Below are 25,622 nucleotides of genomic sequence, written 5' to 3'. Positions count from 1 at the left end.
GAAAAACTTTGCATATTAGGGAACAAGTAAACCCCAGAGGACATTTGTACATTTCATCTTTCTTTTCCGTATCACTTCAATAAATGTGAGATGACTTTAAAGTCAGTATACATGCTCTGTGGCTGGCCTCCCACCAAGGCCACAGCCGTAGGTGTGTGGGAAGAGCTCCTGTCCAGCCAGGCCCACTGGCGCTGGCTGTATGTCTTCTCACAGCGACACCCAGGGCTGAATATTTCCCACCATCTGTGTCGTTTAACAGCTGAAAAGATGAGGAAGGATCCTGGCTCTGAAGAGTTCCTTTTGTGAGTGTCTCTAAGATGCGGGTGGTGTGGGCTGGTCTCATGTGTTCTTGCTGGGCAAGGTACTCAGGTCCTTGGTATACAGCAGTGTATTGATTTTAATGCGCCGTAAATCCGGAAGGGGTTGTCATTGTCACCTTCCCCTCTTCATTCCTTAGCCACAGCGTCAGAGCAGCTTTATGACTCCAGACAGCTGAAATCTGGAAATAAATTTAGCTTTAATCCCCATTCCCCAGGGATATGAAATGCTTGCTAAATACATATCTACAGACAGTCCCCAAGTTACAAACATCCAACTTGTATACCATGGAGGCTGTTATACACAGTCCCAGTGTTATAAACATCCAACTAATATGTGACTTGCACTTATGACCGGAAGCTCTTATAGGTAATAAGTAAATGTACCTGTTCTAAGTTACATACAAATTCAACTTAAGAACAGTCCTCCAGAACCTATCTCATTCACAACCCAGAGACTTACCTGTGCTTTTTGGCTAGTTTCTTCATGTTTTCTCATTAATGCAGGCAGATCTTTAAATAGTTCAAAGCCATGAAGATAGACTTTTTAGAAGCAAAAAAGTTTTCCTTGCTTGCATGAATGTTGGTTTTTTGGTGGGTGGCATGGGCTCTGCTTCCTGTAGGGTCTAGTCATTTCATCTCTGTTGAAAACTCTGCTCTCTGGGGCATCACTGGTTGGAATGGCTTTAATGTCCCTAGACCGAGTGAGTTGCTGGATACTTGGATTTCCATTAATAACTGAGTGCCACTTGGGCCTTCAAGCAAGAGGGTAAGAGTTAATGGATCAGAAGCATTTGTAGGATCCCTGGAGCCCCTTTGGGGTAGATGGTAGCTATTTGAGCTAAAATGGGAAAAAGTTGTAATAAGCCACTCCACTTGTTCAGAATAGGCACAGTTTGGAGTGGGTTTCACAGTGACAAATGGAGAGGAGCTCAGCATCAGGCTCACAACGGGAAGGCCCGGCCCAAAGCAGAATCAGTGTGCCCTGCGGACTTCCTGTTGTGTTGCTTCTCAGTGTAATGCATATGGATTCCGATTACATGCTAAAAAATTAAGGAATTAGGTAGTGAAAGCGGACCAGGGATCTCAAAAACATAAGGAGGCTGTGCAGTATTTTGATTTGCAAGGAACTGTTATTCCCTTCCCTAAAGGGTGTTTAAAAATACCTTTTCAAATGAGTATCTTCCTTTATATAATCAGTTCAGTTAATAGGTTTGATAAAAAATATAGCCGCACATATTTACCCTTGAAAAAGTTTTACATTTTAAAGGCAGCATTGTAAAGCAGATTTGCCAAAAATAAGGACAGACTCCTGCCTCTGGGAGCTTACAGACCTGGGCTGTTATGTGAGGGTCTTAGACATTCTGCAGAGCCTGTGTAGAGCAGGGTGAGCGTTTGACTGACATATTTCGAGATGCCTTGCTCAGCTGCCGTTAGCTGCCTCAGGGTTCTGGTTATAACTCCTGGACACATTGTTTTCACCTCATTCATCAGAGGAAGAGGTATTTGGACATGAAAATGTCATCAAGATTCCACCCTGGATATCTGTCGAGATCAACTATAGGTAGACACGGCGTGGTGGTCAGTGGAAAGCTAGTCAGTCAGACTATCCACTTTTACCTCCAGGCGTCCTGCCATCCCCACAAAACACCCATGGAAAATGCCGCACAGCCGGTGTGGTTTCAGAAGTTTAATGGCTTTATTTTTAAAACCATTTCATGTTGAGGTATCATTTCCTGAGTCAGCAGTAAGAAGGTGCTAAAAGGTGCCATGTGCCAGGATGTTTATGCTCTCGTTAATGTGCCAGTGCTTGAAGCTACCCTGTGTATTTCCTGACTCTGTCTCATGCCGTAGTGATGTCTTAATAGATCACTGTTACCCCTTCCCTTGCTACATATACACTCGTTAAATATTTCTGACCTTTGAAGGGATGAGGGAGAGTATTGGTTCTGGCTTATCAGACTCAGAGCCAGAGCCTGATAGAGCAGTGGCATATGATAGTCAGGAGGTTTTGAATTCCGGCCTACTCTCTTGAGCTTCTGGGACTGAAACATCAGAATTCTGTTTCAAAAAAAAAAAAACTAAAGCATGAATTCTAATTTGCAAACTTGTCTCTTCTTTGGCTGTCCCCTTTCTTCTGCCCATCTTGGCCACCATGTGCTCCCAGCTGGCAGAGCCCTTCTTTGGCAGTTTCATGGCAGAGTCTCTGACCAGCGTATCCTATCTGCATCATACCAAGTTACCAGAAACCTCTTAGAAATTATGTTAAACTTAGTGGTAAAGTTAAACTTCAAAACAGTTCCAGTCACGTCTTCTCCTTCCTCTGAATTGGTTTTGTGGTTGTGGGCCCGGTGGAGATAGGTTTTGAAGACACTGCACTTGGGCCCTACTGTGCCATCTATCCCAGACTTGTAAAACAGACTGGTATCCATTTTATCCTTACCCCGGTGTGCCTGGGCTGCCTGGAGACAGCCCTGCTCTCACCCCTGGACACATCTGTCTCAGTGCAGTGATTTGGCATATCTGAAAGAACAAATCCACCCATGAAAGTGTGGGCAGATAGGTGGATGTTATTGATGATGTTGTGGAGACACAGGAGGCAGTTACATACCTAGCAACCTCCTTACAGGTCTCCCTCACACTCCTTTGCTCTTGGCCCCCTCCCTCCCCTTCTATACTTGATCCTGCCAAGTCCCTTAGGCTCCTTGTCCTGCACCTGTTCCCCAACAGCTTTGAAACAAACCAGCATGAGCTAAACTGAGAGGTCTCTTCCTCTTCAAGCTCACTTGTGGTGTGAAAAGCCCTCTGTTTATTTACTTCCAAGCTTTACTCTAAGTATTTTAAGAGTTTCACATTTGACTCCAAACCCAGGGACTGATGGAGGAGAGGAGGAAGAATGACATTTCAAATAGCATTCACGGATGCTTGAGAGCCTCCCATTAATATATCTTCCTTGATGTAGTTGCTGGATTCTGCAGATTATTCTCAGATGAAGGCCTGTGAGTATTTCACCCACTTTAAGCCTCATTCTCTGGAGTGATGTTATCAAATCTTTTGTGTCTTTAGAGGGACCTGTGTGAAGCCAGGTGTAGGGTAGAATTGGGTGACATATTCTGCCCTTTGCCTCATTTTTCAAGCCATCCATGAGAACAGGTCTGTATGTGGAATTAAGCTAACAGCTCTTCATCTCTGTGAAACCTGTTTTTTCCAGCTCCGAACATCTCTAGGGAAAGGAAGAGCATTTATTCGCTACTCCTTGGTGCACCAGAGGCTGGCAGACACCTTCCAGCAGTGCTTCATGAACTCCAAAGTGACCAGGTAAATGAAGGACAGCGCAGGGCAGCGCCTGTGGCTCATTGGGGAGATCGGCGATAGGAGACAGGTATAAGGCGCCAGCCCCATATACTGAGGGTGGTGGGTTCGAACCCGGCCTCGGCCAAACTGCAACAAAAAAATAGCCAGGCATTGTGGTGGGCACCTGTAGTCCCAGCTACTCAGGAGGCTGAGGCAAGAGAATCGCCTATGCCCAAGAGCTGGAGGTTGCTGTGAGCTGTGTGATGCCATGGTACTGTACCAAGGATGATAAAGCGAGTTTGTCTCCACAAAAAAAAAAAAAAAAGACGGTGCTATACTCACAAATGAACTAAAGTTCATTAATAATAACTGCAGCAGCAGCGCCTGTGCATGCTGTATCAAGGCACCTGCAGAGCTTTTTCATATCATCATTCTCTTCTGCTTCTCCCGACACAGACCTTGACACCCATGGAGCAGGGAGAACTGAGGTTTTTACAAGTGAGCAGGTGATGCCCACAGGGGCTTAAATCCCTTTCTCAGGGTCCCATCAGTGCTGAATTGTGAAGCTGTAGCTCAGAGTCAGGTCTCGTAACCCATAATACCAAGTCATTTTCCTTGATGGGTAGTGTGTAACTCGTAGGTAGCCTTGGACCCTCAAAAGAATCACCTGTGGGGCATTTAACATCACTGAGCCCAGGACCGCCCTTGACAGAGCTAGCAGCTACTGGAGTGTCTGCACTCCGGGGAGACTGTGATAGGAGCCCAGGTTTTCTGTGTGCTCAGCCTTTGCGCCGCTCATACTAATACCTTCACAGGGAGGGAAGAAGGAAGGAGCAAGAAAGGATTGAATAAGCGAGAGTGGTTTTCAGCTTAGGAGCTGCAAATGCAGGTCCTTACCAGGTGAACCACTCAACACTCCTTTACCAGCCTTGTCCCTACTCTTCCTTACGAGTATTCTAGTTAATCAAAGAAATCACTTTTGAACTAAGGAAAAAGAAACCTGCAGAGAGAAAAGTTTTGTTTCATTTTGTCACTGTGAAGATTGATTTACATAAAGACATACTGGTATTTCTTGTGCATGAGACAGGCCTTGTGAATTGGTGTGAGTTGAGAACATTTGCATATTTGATTTGAAGGGCATTTTGTTGTCCATCTTTGCTGAAAACCATCATAAACAGCTGGACAGCTGGACATCATTATAGTTCATAAACATCAGCCAAGTGGTTTTTTTTTCTTTAAAACAGAGTCTCACTATGTTGCCCTTAGTAGAGTGCTGTGGTGTTACAGCAACCTCAGACTCTCGGGCTTAAGCAGTTCTCTTGCTTCAACCTCCCAAGTAGCTGGGACTACAGGCGCCCACCACAATGCCCAGCTATTTTTTCTGTTGTAGTCATTGTTGTTTTAACTGGCCCAGGCTGGGTTCGAACCCACCAGCCTCAGTGTATGTAGCCAGTGCCCTACCCACTGAGCTACAGGCACTACCCCCGAGTGGTTCTTTAAACTCACGACTATTATCTTTTTAAATTCTTGTTGCTTCACCTGAAATGAAACAACCACTACCTCAAGGTGCAGAATACATTTCTGAATATATAGTTTGCCCTTTGGCTTTTAAATTGGTATGTGGACAGAAATTAGTGGATTTGGAGTCCCATATTGAGCTTGGAAATGAAATATAAAGTGAGGTTGTCTTTCAGAAAGGAAGTGTTCTTTCTCCTACAGTTGCCCATTCTTGGCAGGTAATTGAGATTTAAGGTTTCTCACATCCTTTTTTGAGAAGTAGTTAATATATAAATAATAAATGAATAAGCATGTAGATCACAAAAATTACATTGTAATTTTTTGGAGAAGGGCAAACTTTTTTGAGAATTACGTGTTTCCACAGTGAAAAGGACATGGGTTTATGTATTTGTGTCTTTGGTTCCCTTAATAACTTGAGCTGGGATTTAAGGAGGATTGATTAAGTTCACTCTTACCTTATCTTTACCACTTTTATAATTGACACATTGTATGTTTTTCTGCAGTGACTGGTATTATGCAAGAAGCCCCTTTCTGCAGCCAAAGCTGAGCTCTGATATTGTGGGCCAACTCTATGAGCTGACCGAAGTTCAATTTGACCTGGCCTCGAGGGGCTACGACTTGGATGCTGCCTGGCCAACATTCGCCAGGTACTTTAAGGAATAGTTTGGTTTAAAAGCTAGGGAACAAGATGTGTGAAATGTTGAAGATTGCCACCATTCTATTCAAAGCAATTTTGCTTGCTCAGTAAGTTACAAAAAGTTTTGCAACTTTTATACCGGCTAATTGTTTTTTTTATTATTATTATTAAATCATAGCTGTGTACATTAATGCGATCATGGGGCACCATACACTGGTTTTATACACAGTTTGACACATTTTCATCACCCCGGTTGACAAAGCCTTCCTGGCATTTTCTTAGTTATTGTGTTAAGACAATTATGTAGAATATAATTGCTTGCTAATTGTTGAAGCGTAATGAATGATAACATCTGATGGCTCCAACCTTAAACCAACCTAATTGGCCAGAGGGTGTGAGTCAGTGGAGATGCATACGCAAAACCAAAGCTTTTTAAAATGTCCTAAGGGACTTACTTGTTGGTATGAGCATTGGTGGAGGAGCAAATGGGCTTTTCCCCCATGAATTTTTATAGAGTTATCCTGGAAGCCCTCCAGGCACTAAGAAGGAGGGAAAGCCATAGCTCTTCCATGTAGGATTGCTAGAAAAGTTTTTGTGTTCTTTGCTTTTTTCTTTTTTTGCGGCTGTCAAGCCATCCGTACCTTTTACCCGTGTGGTTCTGGCTCACATACCATCAGAGTTGCTCAGAGAGTGGAGGGACGTGCCCAGAGGCATGCAGCTGATGGGCAGCAGGTCTGAGGCACTAGCTCAGGTTAAACTCAAGTCCAGCATTCTTCAGTTTATTTTGCTCTGTGTTGATAAGGTTTTTAAACTTTAATTTTCATATTTTTTTTTATCAGGAAATACTTTTTATGTAGAGAAAAGTATTAAATATCATCGTCATGTACTAACCACCAGGATTTCGTAGCTTCCATTTTGCCATTTTTAAATGTCCTTTTAAAAACTTTAATTTTGAAATCATTTCAGAATTACAGAAAAGTTAAAAAAAAATAGTACAGGTACTCATCCTTCATCCTGATTCCCCAGTTAGCGATATTTTTACTGTAATTATCATTTTTCTCTTCATATATGTTGGTTTATTTCCTAAGCCATTTGAAAATAAATTGCAGATTGGATTCCCCTTTTCTCTTCGGTACTTCCTTGTGTATTTCCTAAAATCAAAGATATCTTCTTATATGACTACAAATTCAGTATAGTCATTAAAATCAGGAAATCAACCTGAATATAATATGTTATCTAATCTATAGACCTTATTCAAATTTAACAAATGTGTCTCAGTGTCTCTCATGATCTGAGATTCCATCCATGATCCTGAGTTAGTTAATTATTAGTTAATCGTCATGCCTCTCTAGTCCTCTTTAATTTGGAACCCTTTCCTAGTCTTTGTCTTTCATGACATTGACGTTTTTGAGACGTATAGGCCAGCTACTTTATAAAATGTTCCTTAATTTGAGTTTGTCTGTTGTTTCCTCATTATTAGATTTAGGTTAAGCATTTTTACAGGAACACCGCAGATGTGTCCCTGTCAGCACATTATACTCAGAAGTAGGTGATGTTGAGGTTTCCAGTGAGGTTAACCACCGTCATTTGGTTAAGGTGGCATTTGACACGTTTCTGCTAAAGGTCCTGTCTCTTCCTTTGTAACAAACATGTATCTTAGGGAAAGATACTTAGAGATTATGTTCTGATCCTTTTCTCATAAATCTCACCTATTAGTTTTAACATCCATTCATAACTCTTACCTGAAGCTATTATTACCATCATGGTTATCATAGTGATTTTTTAACTCCATTATTCCTTTTACATTATTAGTTGCCATTCTACTATAAGATTTTTTTCTTTCTTCCCATTTATTCATTCATATCAGTATTTACTTGTAGATTCTTATTTTATTTGATGAGTTACAGCCTGTCACTGTTCTTACTTATTTGAAGCTTATATTATCCTGTATTTGGCCAGTGGGAGCCCATCAAGCTGGTTCTTGCTTTTGGGTGGAGGGTGGTTATATCTAATGCTTTTTTAAAAGAAATAAAATATTATAGAACTAAAGTCCCACCCTACTACACACAAGTAATGACTGTCCTTCAGGCATTTCATTCCCAAATATTATATTTTTACTATGTGTGTTTCCATAAATATGTATGGTGTATGTGTATATATACATATGTATATATAGTTTTGTTCCGTATGTATTTTTAAAATTTACATACATTGAATCATGAGACAGCTATCCTTTCCCAACTTGTTTTTTTATTCTGTGCTGTTCTTGAGATTTTGTCTTTGCACAAAAAAGGAATGCTGACCCATAGCGTAGTGTATTCTGTTGTGTGAGTAAACCACAGTTTATCTGTTTGGCTGGCAATACAGAGTGTATCTGGTTCCACTTTTTCCACGGTTACGATGTTGCCAAGAGCATCCTCATCTGTCTCCTGCTGCAGGAGATGTGACTGTCTTTAGGGAAAATACCGAGAAGAGCAATTGCTGAGCTGTGAGACTAACAAGTTTGAAAATACTGTAATTTTATATTTAGGAGATGATTCTGGTGAAGTAAAAATGTGTTTGGTTTCCAGTGTTCCTGCTAAATGAGAGTTGTCACACAGGCCTTTGTATTTCTAAACTAACGCTGTCCAATAAGACTTTGTCTGCCAAGGGAGATATTCTCCATCAGCACGTCCTGTGCAGTCACAGGGGTCAGAAGCAGGTCTCCAGACACATGTCTGTGTGATATAAAGTGACTGAGCCCCCAAGCACAGTATGACTTTTATTTACCAAATTGACTGCTACTCGCTCCTCCTACACAGAGTAAGACAGGCACCAAAAGTTCAAGGAAAATTTAAACTAAAAACTAGGGAACATATGTTAACTTAATTTTGACAGTGGGGGGAAAAGTCATGATGTTTAAACTGTAGCCATGGAGTGCAGCTGTCACAGGCCAGAGTAGATGTGCTCTTTGGTGGAAACTTTTGGGTTTTATCCTTTATAGTCTGTCATGGAAGGCAGTGCCCTCTCCCCCCACCTGATTGCCCCATGACCACCAAGGCCTCCATGTATGTGTGTGTTGTGTGCTTTGTGTATGTTTCCTGCTCGGAATATGTGTCTGTGTGTTCTGTGAGCCCACAGGAGGACACTGGCCACTGGCGCTTCTGCTTACCTGTGGAAACCCCCCAGCCGAAGCTCTAGCATCAGCAGCTTGGTGAGCAGCTACCTGCAGGTAATGCTGGAGGCTGGGATCCCTTGCATTCATGCTGACTGGGGCGTGTCCTTGCCCCCACGTACCTCAGGGTGGTATTCTCAGATACCTGTTGTTCCAATCAGAGCAGTGTAACCCTCAGTTATGTCCACTATTTCCAGAGTCTAGGTTTGTCCAACAAAGTGGAATTTAGGCCCTTTTAAAATTAAATTCTTGAAAAAGATTTTAAGGTGTTTTTAAAGAAGCGGTTTAGCACTGTGGTTAAAAGCAACCAAGTAAAATCCTGGCTCTGTCACCTGCCAGCTGTGACCACCTACTCAACCTCTGGAAGCTTCAGCTCTCATTCATAAGACAGGGATAATAAAAATCATTCTAGCACATAAACTAGGGAGTGTGTGCACAGTGCTTAAGGTCTTAACATACACAAAGGCTCAGTAAATGTTAGTAGGTAGGAGCAGCTTGTTAATGTTTTTAGAAATGTGAATGTGTCACAGCTGTGTATCGTTTTGTGGCACTTGGTCAGCAATACAAAAATAAAAACGATCAATATAAGGAGCATTAAGAGTAGAAAATAGAGCGTCCTTTACCCCATTTTGTGGTTTAATCATGCCAGGAGTTTAAATATGACTGAATTTATCTAAGAGCCAACATCCTTGAAATTAATAAAGCTGACGGAGGCCAGATGGGAAATGCAAGCCTCCTTTCAGTGGAGCTCACTCATGCAGCTTCATGGCTTTGGAAGGTGCTGCTGACCTCCTCTTGGCAGATGCTTAGAGCGAAAGCGTGCTAGTCTTCTGAATAGCTCTTTAGAATGACCTTAGGACAGGTGACTCCTGTATTTTCACTCTTACTCTCATTAAGCTCTAAGCTTTTCTGAGTGGCCATGCAGCTTCACCTCAGCGTCACCTGACTTCTGTGTTTCTCCTCCTCAGACTCAGGAAATGGTCTCCAGCTCTGACCTGAACAGTTCCCTAAACAACGAGGTGCTGGAGGGCTTTGACGAGATGCAGGTAGAGCTGGACCGGCTGGAGGTACGGGAGAAGCAGCTACAAGAGCGTGTGCAGCAGCTGGACAGAGAGAACCAGGAGCTGAGGGCAGCTGTGAGCCTGCAGAAGGAGGAGCTACAGAGGGAGAGGGAGCGAGGGTGCACGGCCGCGGAGGACAGCATTCACCTCACTCGCATGGCAGACAAGCTTCAGAAGCAGTGGGAGGTCACCCAGGCCACACAGAACATGGTGAAGGAGCTGCAGACATGCCTACAGGCCCTGGAGCTGGGCGCAGCAGAGAAGAAGGAAGACTACCACACAGCCCTACAGCGGCTGGAGTCTGTGCTGCAGCCCCTGGCACAGGAGCTCGAGGCCACACGAGACTCCCTGGACAGGAGGAACCAGCATTTAGCCAGTGCCCCAGACTGGCTGGCCATAGCTGAGCAGAAGACAGGTACGGCACCAGACACAAAGGGGCAGCCAGAGCCCATTCCCAATGATGCAGCCCTAGAGATCCAGGAGTTGGGGAAGAAGCTTCAAGCCCTAGAGAGGGAGAACACCAAGGTCCAGGAGCTCAATAGACAGCAGAGTGTGCAGCTGGAGCAGCTGGCCAAGGAACTACAGCTAAAGGCGGAGGCCCAGGCCAGCCTGGAGTGCCAGGTGAAGGAAATGGCCCCACTCCGGGAAGAGCTGTCTGGAAAAGGGCAGGAGGCTGCCCAGCTCCGACAACAGCTGCAGGAGACCCTGGCCCACTTGAGCTGTCTGGAAAAGGAGCTGGTAGAGGTGAGGAGGGAGAAACAGCAGCAGCAGGAGGAAAAGGAGCTGCTGGAGCAGGAGGCCAGGTCTCTGACCCGGCAGCTGCAGTTCTTGGAGACACAGTTGACACAGGTGAGCCAACATGTGAGTGACTTAGAGGAGCAGAAGAAGCAGCTTATCCAGGACAAAGACCACCTGAGCCAGAAGGTGGGGATGCTGGAGCAGCTTTCTGAGCATCCAGGCCCAGAGCTGCCCAGGTTAGATGAGAAGAAAGAGGATCTGTTCCCCTTGAACTCCACCTTGCAGTGGGCATGTGAGAAGCCAGAGGAGGAGCAGAGGGGCCTGCAAGAGGGACAGATGGACAATACCAAGGTGCAAGGGGGCAACCAGGAAGAGGAACTCCGGCAGACCAACAGAGAGCTGGAGAAGGAGCTGCAGAATGTGCTTGGACGCAACCAGCTCCTGGAGGGCAAGCTGCACACGCTGCAGGCTGATTACCAGGCACTGCAGCAGCGGGAGGCGGCCATTCAGGGCTCCCTGGCCTCCCTAGAAGCTGAGCAGGCCAGCATCCGGAACTTGGGTGACCAGATGGAGGCGAGCCTACTGGCTGTAAAGAAGGCCAAGGAAACCATGAGAGCCCAGGTGGCGGAGAAGGAGGCCGCCCTGCAGCGCAAGGAGGATGAGTGCCAGCAGCTGCGGGAAGAGCTGCAGCAGTGCCGGCAGCTGGTGGAGAACCAGTGGCACCAACAGACCCAACCAAGTGAGGCCCTGAAAGCAGAAAATGGCCAACAGGAGCTTGGCCCACCCCGAGATGATGCTACCAGCGAGCTGGCATCCCAGCTGGCCCTGTCTCAGGCACAGCTGGAGATCCATTGTGGAGAAGCCCAACGGCTGCAGGTTGAGGTAGTAGACCTCCAGGCCAAGCTGCAGGCTGCCCTGGGTGACAGGGACAAGGTACAGAGCCAGTTAAGCGTTGCCGAGGCGGTCCTGAGGGAGCACAAGACCCTTGTGCAACAGCTGAAGGAACAGAATGAAGCCCTCAACAGGGCCCATGTCCAGGAGCTGTTGCAGTGTTCCCAGCGTGAAGAGGTTCTTCAGGAGGAGAGGGCTGGGGAGGCCCAGCACAGGGAGGAGGAGCTGCGTGCCCTGCGGGAGGAACTGTGTCATGTGAAATGCAGCTCCGAGGAAGCCCGGCTGCAGCATGCTGAGCTACAGGAGCAGCTGCACCGGGCCAACACGGACACAGCCGAGCTTGGCATCCAGGTCTGTGCACTGACTGCAGAGAAGGAGCGGGTGGAGGGGGCATTGGCCTCAGCTGCCCAGGAGCTTCAGGCCTCCAAAGAGGAGGCCTCAAGGGAACGAGAGAGCCTAGAACACCAGGTAGCAGGGCTACAGCGAGAGAAGGAGAGTTTGCAGGAGAAGCTGGAGGCAGCCGAGAAGGCAGCCAGCTTGCTGCCTGTCCTGCAGAACCAGCTGGCCCAGGCTGAGCAGCGGGCTCAGAGCCTCCAGGAGGCTGCACACCAGGAGCTCGACACCCTCAAGTTCCAGCTGAGTGCTGAGATCATGGACTACCAGAGCAGACTTAAGGTAACTGTCACCTCTAGCCTCTGTTCATCGCCATGGGGCCTGGTGGGTTCATGGAAGGATGTCCTTCAGACAAGACTCAGCCAAGGGCCGAAGCATGTCCTCAGGGGTGTAGGCAAGGCCCCAGTGGTCCTGTCCTGACATCACAGCTCATGATAGCATCTGAGTGATGCTTAGCCCAGAAGTCAAGACAAAAACTGACCACACAGAAGTTCTTAAAATTAGAAACCAACATTGAAAGAGTAGAATGTTTAAATCCTGTGTCCTCAGCCCATGTGGCAACAGTCAGCAGGAGCTTGGTGGTGGCTGCCCAATTCTAAGAAGGCAAGCCTTCTGAGTTTTTCCTTATGCTCATTTGTGTCCTTGCACAGCCCCTTTGGGCATGTGAGTTGAGAGCCCTACCTTAGCCTGCAGAGCCCCTGCACAATGCCAGCCCGAGTCCTGTGTGCAGGTTCTTGATCAGTGAATAACCAACCCCTTCAGGTGCTATCCTGATAGCAGTGTAGAAAACTGACTCAATTCCTTTTTACAGGGCTCTTGGAACAGATGAGTGTGTGAGATCAGCAGTTGCCCATGCTTTTGATAGTGCACAAAGATGAGGAGTTAAGAATAGCTAAGAGTGAGGTTGCCAGCGGGAAGACCTGGGGCTTTGATTTCCAGCCCTTATTACTGTTCTGTCTGCTTTGAGGTCTCGGAGGTAGCCCCACTGTCTGCCACAGATGTGCCTTTCCACCTGCTGCCACCCTGCCTTGTAAAACTCTGTGGGCTCAGAGGCCACTTTTTTGTGCAGAAATTAAATTCTAAGTTTGGGGACCCAGCTAAGTCTCTTCTTAATAAGCTTGAAAGTGTTTTATTATCAATAAAGCCCAAAGCTTATTGAAAAGAGAGGTAGCTTGTTATTACCCATCTGGGTGATCAGCCGGAGGGAGTTTCAGAGCAAGGACCCACTTTTATGATCCTCTTCTTGTCCTCTCCAGACTTCCAGTGAAGAGTGCATGAGCCTCAGAGGCCAGCTTGAGGAGCAGAGCCAGAAGCTGCAGGCCACCGAGGAGGCTGTGGGGAAGCTAAAGGTAGGCTCAAGCCTGTGTATGCATGTGTGAGAGGGTATCTGGTGTGGTTTTTACTGGACTATTTAAGAGCGCTCCCTGTGATAGTCTGGGCCCCAATCTGGAGCTGTCCTCAGTTTGCCTCTGTAGACACCTCAGTTTGTACTGTGACCCTCTGCATTCCCTGGACAACTGGCTGGAGCTACACATACCAAAAGGAAATAAGTTGTCCTCCTTGGTCCTTTCTGTAGATGTCATCTAGCCAGTGATGCTAAACTGAGCAGGAGCTAGGGCAGCACTTGTCCCACAGTCTTCAGAGCAGACTTGTTCAAGTGAACTCTACCCCTGCCACCCTACCTCCAGCATCACCGTGGGGATTCTACTACTTGCCACCCTGCCAACCACCAGAATCAGTTGCAGCTGAGGCCCCACAAACATAAAGCAGAGGTTTTTGACCTCTCAGACTTAAAAAGAGATAACCATCCATTTAGAAGTGACTCAGCCAGATGGAGTGGATGGCACACCACTCATTTTACCAGTCATTTTATGGTATCTTGCCTGGGCTTCTGCAAACTGAGTATCTTCTCCCTGATGTCCTGTGCCAGGCCACCCAAGCAGACATGGAAGAGAAGCTGAGCTGCACCAGTAACCATCTTGTAGCGTGCCAGGCCACCATCCAAAGGAAGGACAGAGAGGGGGTCGCACTGCGGGAAGACCTGGAAAGGTTAGTCACACAGTCCACCCACGTGGCCATTGGTAGGCTTCATGGAAGGGGTATTCCATACAGTCATTTAGAAAGTCACTCACTCAGCTTTAGGAAGTCCTTTTGCAAGGACTTCCTAAACCACACACCCAGAAAGTACTTGTGCTGGAAGCACACCACAGACAGCGTGGCCATCTGCCTGTCACAACCTACAGATGGCTATAGCACCTTTCTCTTAATTCAATTTTCTTGTCTCTTGCGGGGCACACTTCAGTTGAGTAACTGAATTTTTCCACACTTTGGAAAAATCTACATTAAAAATTAGGGCATAATAATAATGGTAATAGTAACAGCATACATTTCAATAATGCTTAAAATGTGGTTGGCACTGTTTTAAAGGTTTTGCATATATTACCACTTAATCCTCCCAACAGTCCTACGAGGAAGGTATTATTTGTCCCCATTTCATAGATGAGGAGAATGAGAGTGCCGAGGACCTGGGTTGGCCCATCTTCATGCAGACGATCTCTGGTACTGTGTCTCAGAGACAGATGATGCTATCAACTCTTCTTGTTGTGTTTTTTTCACCTTAAAGTATAGTCCTTACAGTTCTGTTCTTGGCCAGCCCCAAGGCCTCCCTGATCTCCTCAGCTTCAGCTTGGGACCATCGTGCAGTGATGGGACCTGATTACACATGTTTAGGAGGGAGAAGGGGTTAGTGGAATCACATTGCACATGTGCCACCAGCAAAGACAGGCATCCATGTCTATAACTTTTCTTTTTTTTTTTTTATTTTATTTATTTATTTATTTATTTTTTATTAAATCATAACTGTATACATTGATATGATCATGGGGCATCATACACTCGCTTCATAAACCATTTGACACATTTTTATCACAGTGGTTAACATAGCCTTTCCGGCATTATCTCAGTTACTGTGCCAAAACATTTACATTCTACATTTACCAAGTTTCGCAAATACCCCTGTAATATGCACCACAGGTGTGATCCCACCGATCCCCCTCCCCCTTTCCCACTTCCCCCTATTGTTAAGTTGTAGCTGGGTTATAGCATTCATGTGAGAGTCCCAAATTAGTTTCATAGTAGGGCTGTGTACATTGGGTACTTTTTCTTCCATTCTTGAGATACTTTACTAAGAAGAATATGTTCCAGCTCCATCCATGTAAACATGAAAGAGGTAAAGTCTCCATCTTTCTTTAAGGCTGCATAGTATTCCATGGTATACATATACCACAATTTATTAATCCATTCGTGGATCGATGGGCACTTGGGCTTTTTCCATGACTTAGCTATTATGAATTGGGCTGCAATAAACATTCTGGTACAAATATCTTTGTTATGTTGTGATTTTTGGTCTTCTGGGTATATGCCCAGCAGAGGAATTACAGGATTGAATGGCAGATCTATTTTTAGATCTCTGAGTGTTCTCCATATATCTTTCCAAAAGGCATGTATTAATTTGCATTCCCATCAGCAGTGCAGAAGTGTTCCCTTTTCTCCGTATCCACGCCAACATCTCTGGTCTTGAGATTTTGTGATATAGGCTAGTCTCATTGGAGTTAGATGATATCTCAAAGTAGTTTTGATTTGCATTTTTCTGATGATTAAAGATGATGAGCATTTTTTGATATGTCTGAAGGCCGTGCGCCTATCTTCTTCAGAGAAGTTTCTCTTCAAATCCCTTGTTTTGGGATGGGATCCCTTGTTTTTTTCTTGCTGATGCGTTTGAGTTCTCTGTGGATTCTGGTTATTAAACCTTTGTCAGAGATATACCCTGCAAATATCTTCTCCCATTCTGAGGGCTGTCTGCTTGCTTTGCTTACTGTGTTCTTAGCTGTGCAGAAGCTTTTTAGTTTGATCAAGTCCCAGTAGTGTATTTTTGAAGCTGCTTCAATTGCCCGGGGGGGTTCTCCTCATGAAATACTCACCCAGACCAATTTCTTCAAGGGTTTTCCCTGCATTCTCCTCTAGTATTTTTATAGTTTCATGTCTGAAGTTTAAATCTTTAATCCAATGAGAGTCTATCTTAGTTAATGGTGAAAGGTGTGGGTCCAATTTCAGTCTTCTGCAGGTTGCCAGCCAGTTCACCCAGCACCATTTGTTAAATAGGGAATCTTTTCCCCACTGAATGTTTTTAATTGGCTTGTCAAAAATCAAATAGCGGTAAGTAGCTGGATTCATCTCTTGGTTCTCTATTCTGTTCCAGATATCTACTTCTCTGTTTTTGTGCCAATACCATGCTGTTTTGATCACTATCGATTTGTAGTAAAGTCTGAGGTCTGGTAGTGTGATTCCTCCTGTTTTGCTTTTATTTCTGAGTAATGTCTTGGCTATTCGAGGTTTTTTCTGATTCCATATAAAACGAAGTAATGTTTTTTCAAGATCTTTAAAATATGACAGTGGAGCTTTAATAGGGAGTGCGTTGAAATTATATATTGCTTTGGGTAGTATGGACATTTTGATAATGTTGATTCTTCCCAGCCATGAGCATGGTATGTTTTTCCATTTGTTCACATTTTCAGCTATTTCTTTTTTTTTTTCTTTTCTTTTTTTTTTTTTTTTTGTAGAGACAGAGTCTCACTTTATGGCCCTCGGTAGAGTGCCATGGCCTCACATAGCTCACAGCAACCTCCAACTCCCGGGCTTAAGCAATTCTCTTGCCTCAGCCCCCCGAGCAGCTGGGACTACAGGTGCCCGCCACAACGCCCAGCTATTTTTTGGTTGCAGTTTGGCCAGGGCCGGGTTTGAACCCGCCACCCTCGGTATATGGGGCCGGCGCCCTACTGACTGAGCCACAGGCGCTGCCCTTTCAGCTATTTCTTTTCTTAGAGTTTCATAGTTCTCTTTATAGAGATCTTTCACGTCTTTTGTTAGGTAAATTCCCAAATATTTCATCTTCTTTGGCACTACCGTGAATGGGATAGAGTCCTTAACTGCTTTTTCAATTTGACTGTTGTTGGTGTATATAAAGGCTACCGATTTATGAATGTTGATTTTGTGACCTGAGACGCTGCTGTATTCCTTGATCACTTCTAGGAGTTTTGTAGTAGAGTCCCTAGTGTTTTCCAGATACACAATAATATCATCTGCGAAAAGCGAGAGTTTGATCTCTTCTGACCCTATATGGATACCCTTGATCGCCTTTTCTTCCCTAATTGCGGTGGCTAAAACTTCCATTACAATGTTGAAAAGCAATGGAGACCAATGGGCAGCCTTGTCTGGTTCCTGATCTGAGTGGAAATGATTCCAATTTAACTCCATTCAATATGATATTGGCTGTGGGTTTGCTGTAGATGGCCTCTATCAGTTTAAGAAAAGTCCCTTCTAGACCAATTTTCTTGAGTGTTCTGATCATGAAGGGATGCTGGATATTATCAAAAGCTTTTTCTGCATCAATTGAGAGAATCATATGGTCTTTGTTTTTTAATTTGTTTATGTGCTGAATTACATTTATAGATTTACGTATATTGAACCAGCCTTGAGACCCTGGGATAAAACCAACTTGGTCATGAAGTATAATTTGTTTGATGTGTTGCTGGATTCTGTTTGTTAGGATCTTGTTGAATATTTTTGCATCTATATTCATTAGTGATATCGGTCTATAATTTTCTTTTCTTGTTGGGTCTTTTCCTGGTTTGGGGATCAGGGTGATGTTTGCTTCATAGAACATGTTGGGTAGTCTTCCTTCTTTTTCTACATTTTGGAACAGGTTGAGTAATATAGGTACTAATTCCTCTTTAAAGGTTTGGTAGAATTCTGACGTGAAACCATCTGGTCCCAGGCTTTTCTTTTTAGGGAGGTTTTGTATAGTTGATGCTATTTCTGAACTTGATATGGGTCTGTTCAACATTTCCACTTGATTCTGGTTAAGTCTTGGAAGGTGGCGTGCTTCCAAGTATCGGTCTATTTCCTTCAGATTTTCATATTTCTGAGAATAAAGTTTCTTGTACTATTCATTAAGGATTTTTTGGATTTCTGATGAGTCTGTGGTTATTTCGTCTTTGTTGTTTCTGATTGATGATATTAGAGATTTTACTCTTTTTTTCCTGATTAGGTAGGCCAGAGGTTTGTCTATTTTATTGACCTTTTCAAAAAACCAGCTTTTTGATTTATTGATCTGTTGTATTATTCTTTTGTTTTCAATTTCATTTAATTCTGCTCTAATTTTGGTTATTTCTTTTCTTCTACTGTGTTTGGGGTTGGAATGTTCTTCCTTTTCCAGTTGCATGAGATGTCCCATTAAGTTGTTAACTTCCTCTCTTTCCGTTCTCTTGAGGAAGGCTTGCAGTGCTATAAATTTCCCTCTTAGAACTGTGTTTGCGGTGTCCCAGAGGTTCTGATAGTTTGTGTCTTCATTGTCGTTTTGTTCCAAAAAGTTGGCGATTTCTTTCTTAATCTCATCTCTGACCCAGCTATCATTCAGCATAAGGTTATTTAACTTCCATGTTTTTGTATGGGTATGCAGATTCCTGTTGTTACTCAATTCAAGTTTTATTCCATGATGGTCCGAGAAGATGCATGGAATAATTTCTATTCCTTTAAATTTACTGAGGTTAGACTTGTGACCTAAAATGTGGTCAATTTTGGAGTAAGTTCCGTGGGCTGATGAGAAGTATGTGTATTCAGTTTTGTTGGGATGAAATGTTCTGTAGATGTCTGCTAAATCTAAATATTGGATGGTTATGTTTAAATCTAAGATTTCTTTGCTCAGCTTCTTTCTGGAGGATTGATCCAACACTGCCAGGGGAGTGTTGAAATCTCCGACGATTATGGAGCTGGAGGAAATCAAGTTACTCATGTCTGTTAGAGTTTCTCTTATAAATTGAGGTGCATTCTGGTTGGGTGCACAGATATTAATAATTGAGATCTCATCATATTGAGTATTACCCTTAACAAATATGAAGTGACCATCTTGTCCTTCCTTACTTTTGATGGTTTAAAGCCTACTGTATCTGCAAATAAAATTGCAACACCTGCTTTTTTCTGATTACCATTTGCCTGAAATATGGATGACCATCCTTTCACCCTGAGTCTGTATTTGTCTTTTAAGTTGAGATGTGACTCTTGTATGCAACAAATATCTGGCTTGAGTTTTTGTATCCAGTCAGCTAACCTATGCCTCTTTAAAGGACAGTTTAAGCCATTCACATTGATGGAGAGTATTGATAAGTCTGGTGGAATTTTGGGTATCGAGTTTTTCAAAGGTCCAGTGGACATTTTTAATCCTTTCGCCAGTGTGGAAGTTGGAGTTTGATCCGAAGTTTCTGAGTGAGTTTACTTTTGTGGTATAGGATTGGGTTGGTCATTGTGGAGGATAGGTCTGAGAATATCCTGAAGAGCTGGTTTACTTATGGCAAATTTTTTCAACATATGAATGTCATTGAAGTATTTAATTTCTCCATCATAGATGAAACTCAGTTTAGCTGGATACAAGATCCTGGGTTGAAAGTTTTTTTGCTTTAGGAGATTAAAAGTTGATGACCAGCCTCTTCTGGCTTGAAAAGTTTCAGCAGAGAGATCTGCAGTTATTCTAATATTCTTACCTTTGTACGTTATAGTTTTCTTTCGCCGGGCTGCTTTGAGAATCTTCTCTTTCATGTTAACTTTAGTGAAGCTAATTATGATATGTCTGGGGGATGACTTATTGGGGTTGAATCGTGCTGGGGTTCTGAAGTGTCTGCTATCTGAATTTCAGATTCTCTAGGCATGTCTGGAAAATTTTCTTTCATAATTTCATGCAGAAGGGCCTCTGTGCCCTTGGAGGCCACTTCATCGTTCTCAGAAATCCCTATAATTCTTATGTTGCTTTTTTTCGAATTATCTGAGAGTTCTCTGAGTGAGTGATCCGTTTTTGCTCTCCATTTCTCTTCCTCTTTGAGAGATTGGGAGCGTTCGAAGACTTTATCTTCAATGTCAGAAATCCTTTCTTCTGCTTGCTCCATTCTGTTACTGAGGGATTCTACTGTATTTTTCATATCTTTGAGGGCTGTAAGTTCTTGCTTCAGTGTGTCTAAGTCTTTGGTGGTTTTGTCTTTAAGTTCGTTAAATTCTTGAGACAATTTTTGAATTTCTCCTCGAATTCCTAATTCCATTTTATTAATCTTGTCTGCAATCCAAATTCTGAATTCGGTTTCTGACATCTCAGCCAGTTGTTTATGAATGGGATCTTCAATCACATCTGCCGTATCTTTTCTTGGGGGGGTTGATCTATTCTGGTTATTCATGTTACCAGAGTTTTTCCGCTGATTCCGCCCCATGGTTATTTTACTCCCTTTGGTTTTTCCCCTGGGGTTTTATCGAGGGCCCATACAGTGTTGTGGCCTGAGAAACTGGGGCCCTGTCTGGTGTGGTGGAGCAAAGTGGTTCTGTCTTGTTTTCAGCTGGTTTCTGTTCGATCCTATTGCAACTTCTACTCTGGCTTGAAGTCTCAGCTGTGTGGAAAAATCAGCAATTAAGTCACCCCGCCTGCCCACCTCTGGCCCCAGTTGGAAAAGGAGAATCAAACCTTCCTACAACCGCACACCCAGGGCACCGCCTGAAAAGTACTCAGTCTATTAGCCCAGTTCAAAAGGTCCAAATCAACTGTCTCAATCGGCACTTGTCTCTGGTGGGAGAGTTCAAGAGGTCTCTGGGAACTGGATCACAGGGGCCTGGTAACTCCTCTGACACGGCTCACCCCAGTGCAGCGTGGATCAGGAGGAGCCACCCAGCAAACAGAGCAGTCTAGGAAGGTTGACGTCTCCTTCCCCACTTTGCCCCTCCGTCGGACCCAGTCACTGTTATCTCTGCAGATGGCTAACCCAGTTGCCTGCAGTGAACAGACACTCCAGGGGTTTGCACCTGCCTGAATCGCAAGGAAGTCTGCCAGGCCCCCGCAGACTGCCGCTATCTAGCAGGAGGAGATGGGGCCTGACATCTTTGAGTGTTTGATGCAGGTGATGGGAAGGAGGTGTTCACTCAGGCTTAGCCCCGTCCCTGATAGTGCTGCTAACAGAACAGAACAGAACAGACAACTTTGCGGGGTTCTGTCTCTGTTCCTGTCGAAATCGCCTACAGAAGACGGGCTGTTTTGAGTTCAAACGTCTTTGCTGCTGGAGGTTTGCGTCCGATCACCTCTCTGGGTCGGCCCCGCCCTGGAAGCTTCCTGGGTTTGTGAGCAGTGTCAGGAAATCCCCCGCTCACCGGTGGCCTCCTCTGGTTGCCCAGGGAGACAGGGGGTGTGGCCTCAGAATATCCAGAAGTGAGCATTCTGCCGTTAAAGAAAAAACGGCTGTTGATCTACCTCCAGGGAACTGCTGCTCTGGTGTGGGCACTCAGGTGACCCTTTTCTCCTCTGTCTCGCGCCCCAGAGTCAGCACTGAGCGGCCGCAGTTTGTGCTGGGTCCACACCCCTCCAGAGATCCCCCAAGAATCAGAACTCTTGGGGGATAGGCCCCCAGACCCCGATTGGGAGTTGGGGGGGAAGCTAGAGTTTCATTCAGTTTTATGCAACAATACGGCCTGGGGAGGGCTCCTGCACTGCACCGCAGGGAAGTGCCGCCAAGGCTTGATTTCCCCTCAGCAGAGTGCCCTCTCTTCGCTCACGTGTCCCAGAGTCAAGCACTGTGCACTCCCCTCGAGAAATCACCCAAGGATCCGAACTCCTGGGGGATAGGCCCTCAGACCCCGAGTGAGAGCAGGGGCTCTCAGCTCTCAGCGGGGAAGCTAGAGTCTTATTCAGTCTTGTGCCCCGTAATGTTGCCCGGGGAGGGTTGCTGCACTGCACCGCAGGGAAGTGCCGTGAGGCGTGACTCCCCCTCAGCCCGGTGCCCTCTCCTCACTCGCGCGCCTCAGAGTCAATGCTGACCAGTTGCAACTCGGGGACTGTCCACTCCCCTTGAGAAATCACCCAAGGATCCGAACTCCTGGGGGACAGGCCTCCAGACCTCAGTGGGTGGGAGGGGAGCGCCGGGAGGGTTGCCGGCGAAGGATTCCCAAAGTTTTATTCAGTTTTATGCCTGGCAGGAGAACGCCATGGCACCCCAGTAGGGGAGGTAGGTCCAGTTTTTAGAAGGTCTCTCCCGTGGAGTGTAGTGGGAGGGCCTTTAATTTCTGCCCGCTTGTTTAATTGTGGGGCTCTTGAGCCGGTCTCATGGGGGAGAGGGACTCCCGTCCGCTTGGTGGTGGATTTTGTACCTTTTGTTTGCGTCCTTGTGATCACAGCTTGCCTCAGCGGTGTTGATGTGCGTTCTTCAACCTTCTCTCTTGGTGAGGCTCAAGTCCACCAGGATACTTACTAAATTCCTGTCCCTTAACTCTCCTTCTGGACGGGAGCCTCTGTTGAAAGCTGGGTTTAGTCGCCATCTTGTCTCCCTCCCTCCCATGTCTATAACTTTTCTACTCATCCCTTACCTCTTCTGCCATCTGCCTTCTAGGCTCAGCGGGAGATCTGAGAGCATGGTTTGATATTTGGTAACTTGGAAGCATATCTTTCTTCTCATTGACCCATCCAGTGTTCAGATTTTATAGGGCCCTGGATATAAGTTATGTTCATGTGACATTTTAAACAGAATCTCCTGAATTGGTGGCATTAAATAAATGCTATCACAGTGGCTATTTGTAGGATCTCAGAGCATTTGTTTTATCTGCTCAATGTTGCACAAGCCATGTGGCCACAATTGGATTTTATTTTATCCATGTTTGTATGTGTGCTCGCATGCCCGGAGATCACCTTGGTGGACAAGGTCTAGTAAACAACCTCCTGGCAATGTATAAGGGACGTGGGAGGGCTACATTATGTATAAGTTAATCAGTCTCTCTGCAGAACCCTCTGTTTAGTGAAGCTTTTACTGTGTCCTGCTGGGCCATCCTTGGGGGCAGCTGAGCTGAAAGAAGAGTGGGCAAGGTTGTAGAGTGGTGAGGTTCAGCCAGCCCCCCTGCAGTAGACAGAGACATCTCACAGTGCCCAACAAGAATTCCTTGGTCCTTGGAGGTCTATCGAGTCGAACAGCTCCTACCTAATGCAGATACAACTCTGTGCCTGCTGTGGGGTCAGCACCATGCCTTGTGTATTGAGTCCCAAAGACACGTGGAAGACAGGTCTTCCTCTCCATGGCCCCCCACAGAAAGCTAAGCCTCTCTCCTTCCTGTCTTGAATCCCTTATTCTCCTGCTCATCTTCCCCATGGCCAGCCCTGAGACTTGTTCCGCAAGTTTCTCTTACAACCTCAGTCCCTGTCCAAGAACCAAGAGGGTAGAATTCAATTCACCTGGGGAGCTTCTAGCAGTGTGGTGTCAATGTCCCCTGAGGATGACCCTTTGTATGTGTGAAGGGAGTGTGTGAGGGGAGTCTCAAATGCCAGGGGATTGAAGAACCTGTGAACAGATAGTGCTGAGGGGTTCCACACTGTGAGCCCAGCAGGACCCCTCATTAGAGGCCCACTGAGAAAGCTGAAATTCATGGCTAATCAAGAAACTATTGAATCAAGTTATTGCTCCTCCCCAGGACCCGGAAGGAACTCGAAAAAGCCACAGTAAAATTCCAAGAGTATTACAACAAACTCTGCCAGGAGGTGACAGACCGGGAGAGGAATGACCAGAAGATGCTTGCTGACCTGGATGACCTGAACAGAACCAAGAAGTACCTTGAAGAGCGGCTGATAGAGCTGCTCAGGTGAGTGTCAGCCCAAACCACAGCTGGGGCTTCTCCTATACTTAGATTTTTGTTGAGGAAATGCGAATGTTCTTGAAAAGACACTTATAGAATTTCCCCATTTTCTTACTCCTCTCTCAGGAGCCCTTTTCTCCCTTCTCCTCTGCCCCCACCACTCATTGCCACATCAGCTGCAGGCCCAGAATGGCCAGACCACCTTACTTCTCAAGGGAAGGTGGAATTCTAGACTTACGTGAATTTTCCTGACTTTTAAATGTTGGCAAATCATTCAAAACTTTTTTTTTATTGTTTGGGATTCATTGAGGGTACAAAGAATTAAGTTGTAATTCTTAATTAAGAATTAAGTGGGAGAACAATCCAAGATGGCGGCCGAGTAATAGCTTCCCTGCAACAGGGCATGGTGAGTCTGGGGAGATAAGACTTCAGGCATCTCTGGCTGGTGGGATCTGCCTATAATCATCCCTTTGAGGATACAGGGAGCCAGCAAGGGACTTCTGGACCCCAAGAGGAGGACAAAAACAGTGGAAAACTGGCAAGTGGTTGTGTCTGTTCGATCGACCTAATCCCGCCGGCAGCCATAAGTACAAGCAGCAGCGAGACTGCAAACTGGAAAGGCCTTACCTGTGAACTGTTTTGGTGTTTTTGGACTTGGCACTCAGTTGAACTGCCTTGGGGAGAGCTTGAGCAGGAGTGTAGAGAATTTTGGGCATTGTCTAGGGTCCCAGACTGAGCCGCTGAGCTGGACAGAGCTAATAGTGTTTGACTGTGGGCCACAGGGAGCCATTGTGAGAGAATTACCCTGGCAAGCTCCACGCTCAGGGTCGTAGAGCAAGGATCGGGCAGGAGCTAGTAACCTAGTGATTGAGCAGCCTTACAACCTTAACCCTCAGGGGCAGAGTGAGACCGGTTTTGGCACACTGGAGCCTTGGGCTGTTGCCCTGGGTAGAGTGCCGTGGCGTCATAGCTCATAGCAACTGCAAACTCCTGGGCTTGGCGCTGCCCAGACCTCCATAAGAGCTGCGCCATGACCCCCAACCCGCGACCTGCGCCTGCCGGGCCTCCGCGTTCCCTGACCAGGAACTGCAGGAGCCACGCAACCCTGCGTCCTCCCTTCCTATACCCTCCCTGCCTCCACACCAACCCACTTGTCTGGCTAGGGACTCTGGTAGGCGCGTGCCCTCCAGAGCCCTCCCTGCCTCTGCGCAGAGCCCTTCTCCTGGCCAGAGATTGCTGGAGCCTTGGGCTCTCTGTGCCAAAGTCACTGGGCGTTGGGCACTCCAAGTACTGTGCACACTACCTCCCACCCTGTTGTGTGTCACACTCCAGACCTGCTTCCACAACCAGAACTCCCTGGCTGGGGTAGCGCCAGAGGAACTACACAGGGTCACTCCCTACAAAGATCCAGCAACAATAAAGTGATCCCCCTGGGGTCTAATCTTGGAGAGACACCTCCCCAACACTGAGGACTGCCAGAGGCAATGGTGAAAAACAATCATGAGGCGAAATCAACAGAAAAACTCTTGCAATATGAATAATCAGAGTAGATACCCCAAGGATCAATGGGGCAGACACAGCACAAGATCCCATGACAAACAAATAGTTGAGATGTCAGAAATCGAATTCAGAATCTGGATAGCAAATAAGATCGAATTAGAATTCCAAGCAGTAACCCAGAAGATATCTCAAGAATTCAAGGAATTCAAAGACCAAATGACCAAAGATTTTGACACATTGAGACAAGAAGTTGCAGCCCTCAAAGATCTGAGAAACACAGTAGAATCCCTCAATAACAGAATGGAGCAAGCAGAAGAAAGGATTTCTGACGTTAAAGACAAAACTTTCGAACGCTCCCAAACTCTCGAAGAGGAAGAGAAATGGAGGGCAAAAACAGATCACTCTCTCAGAGAGCTCTGGGA

General features: G+C 45.5%; 1 protein-coding gene across 4 annotated transcripts in view; it reads left to right on the top strand.

Annotated features, from left to right (window-relative positions):
* The window catches only part of FYCO1 (FYVE and coiled-coil domain autophagy adaptor 1), a 103,735-nt gene that overhangs the window by 22,229 nt on the left and 55,884 nt on the right, over positions 1–25,622 (top strand). For all 4 annotated transcript variants that reach the window (XM_053599601.1, XM_053599602.1, XM_053599604.1 and 1 more), the window contains 7 exons: positions 3,529–3,635; positions 5,633–5,776; positions 8,887–8,977; positions 9,889–12,285; positions 13,260–13,352; positions 13,934–14,052; positions 23,539–23,706. In XM_053599601.1, the coding sequence (XP_053455576.1) occupies positions 3,529–3,635; positions 5,633–5,776; positions 8,887–8,977; positions 9,889–12,285; positions 13,260–13,352; positions 13,934–14,052; positions 23,539–23,706 (3,119 nt within the window). The remainder of the gene's footprint in view (positions 1–3,528; positions 3,636–5,632; positions 5,777–8,886; positions 8,978–9,888; positions 12,286–13,259; positions 13,353–13,933; positions 14,053–23,538; positions 23,707–25,622) is intronic.

The sequence above is a fragment of the Nycticebus coucang genome, chromosome 8, assembly GCF_027406575.1.
Source record: "Nycticebus coucang isolate mNycCou1 chromosome 8, mNycCou1.pri, whole genome shotgun sequence".
In the NCBI taxonomy this organism is placed as follows: Eukaryota; Metazoa; Chordata; class Mammalia; order Primates; family Lorisidae; genus Nycticebus; species Nycticebus coucang.
Note: the sequence above shows the minus strand (reverse complement) of the source record. Positions and strands in the feature narration are given on the sequence as shown.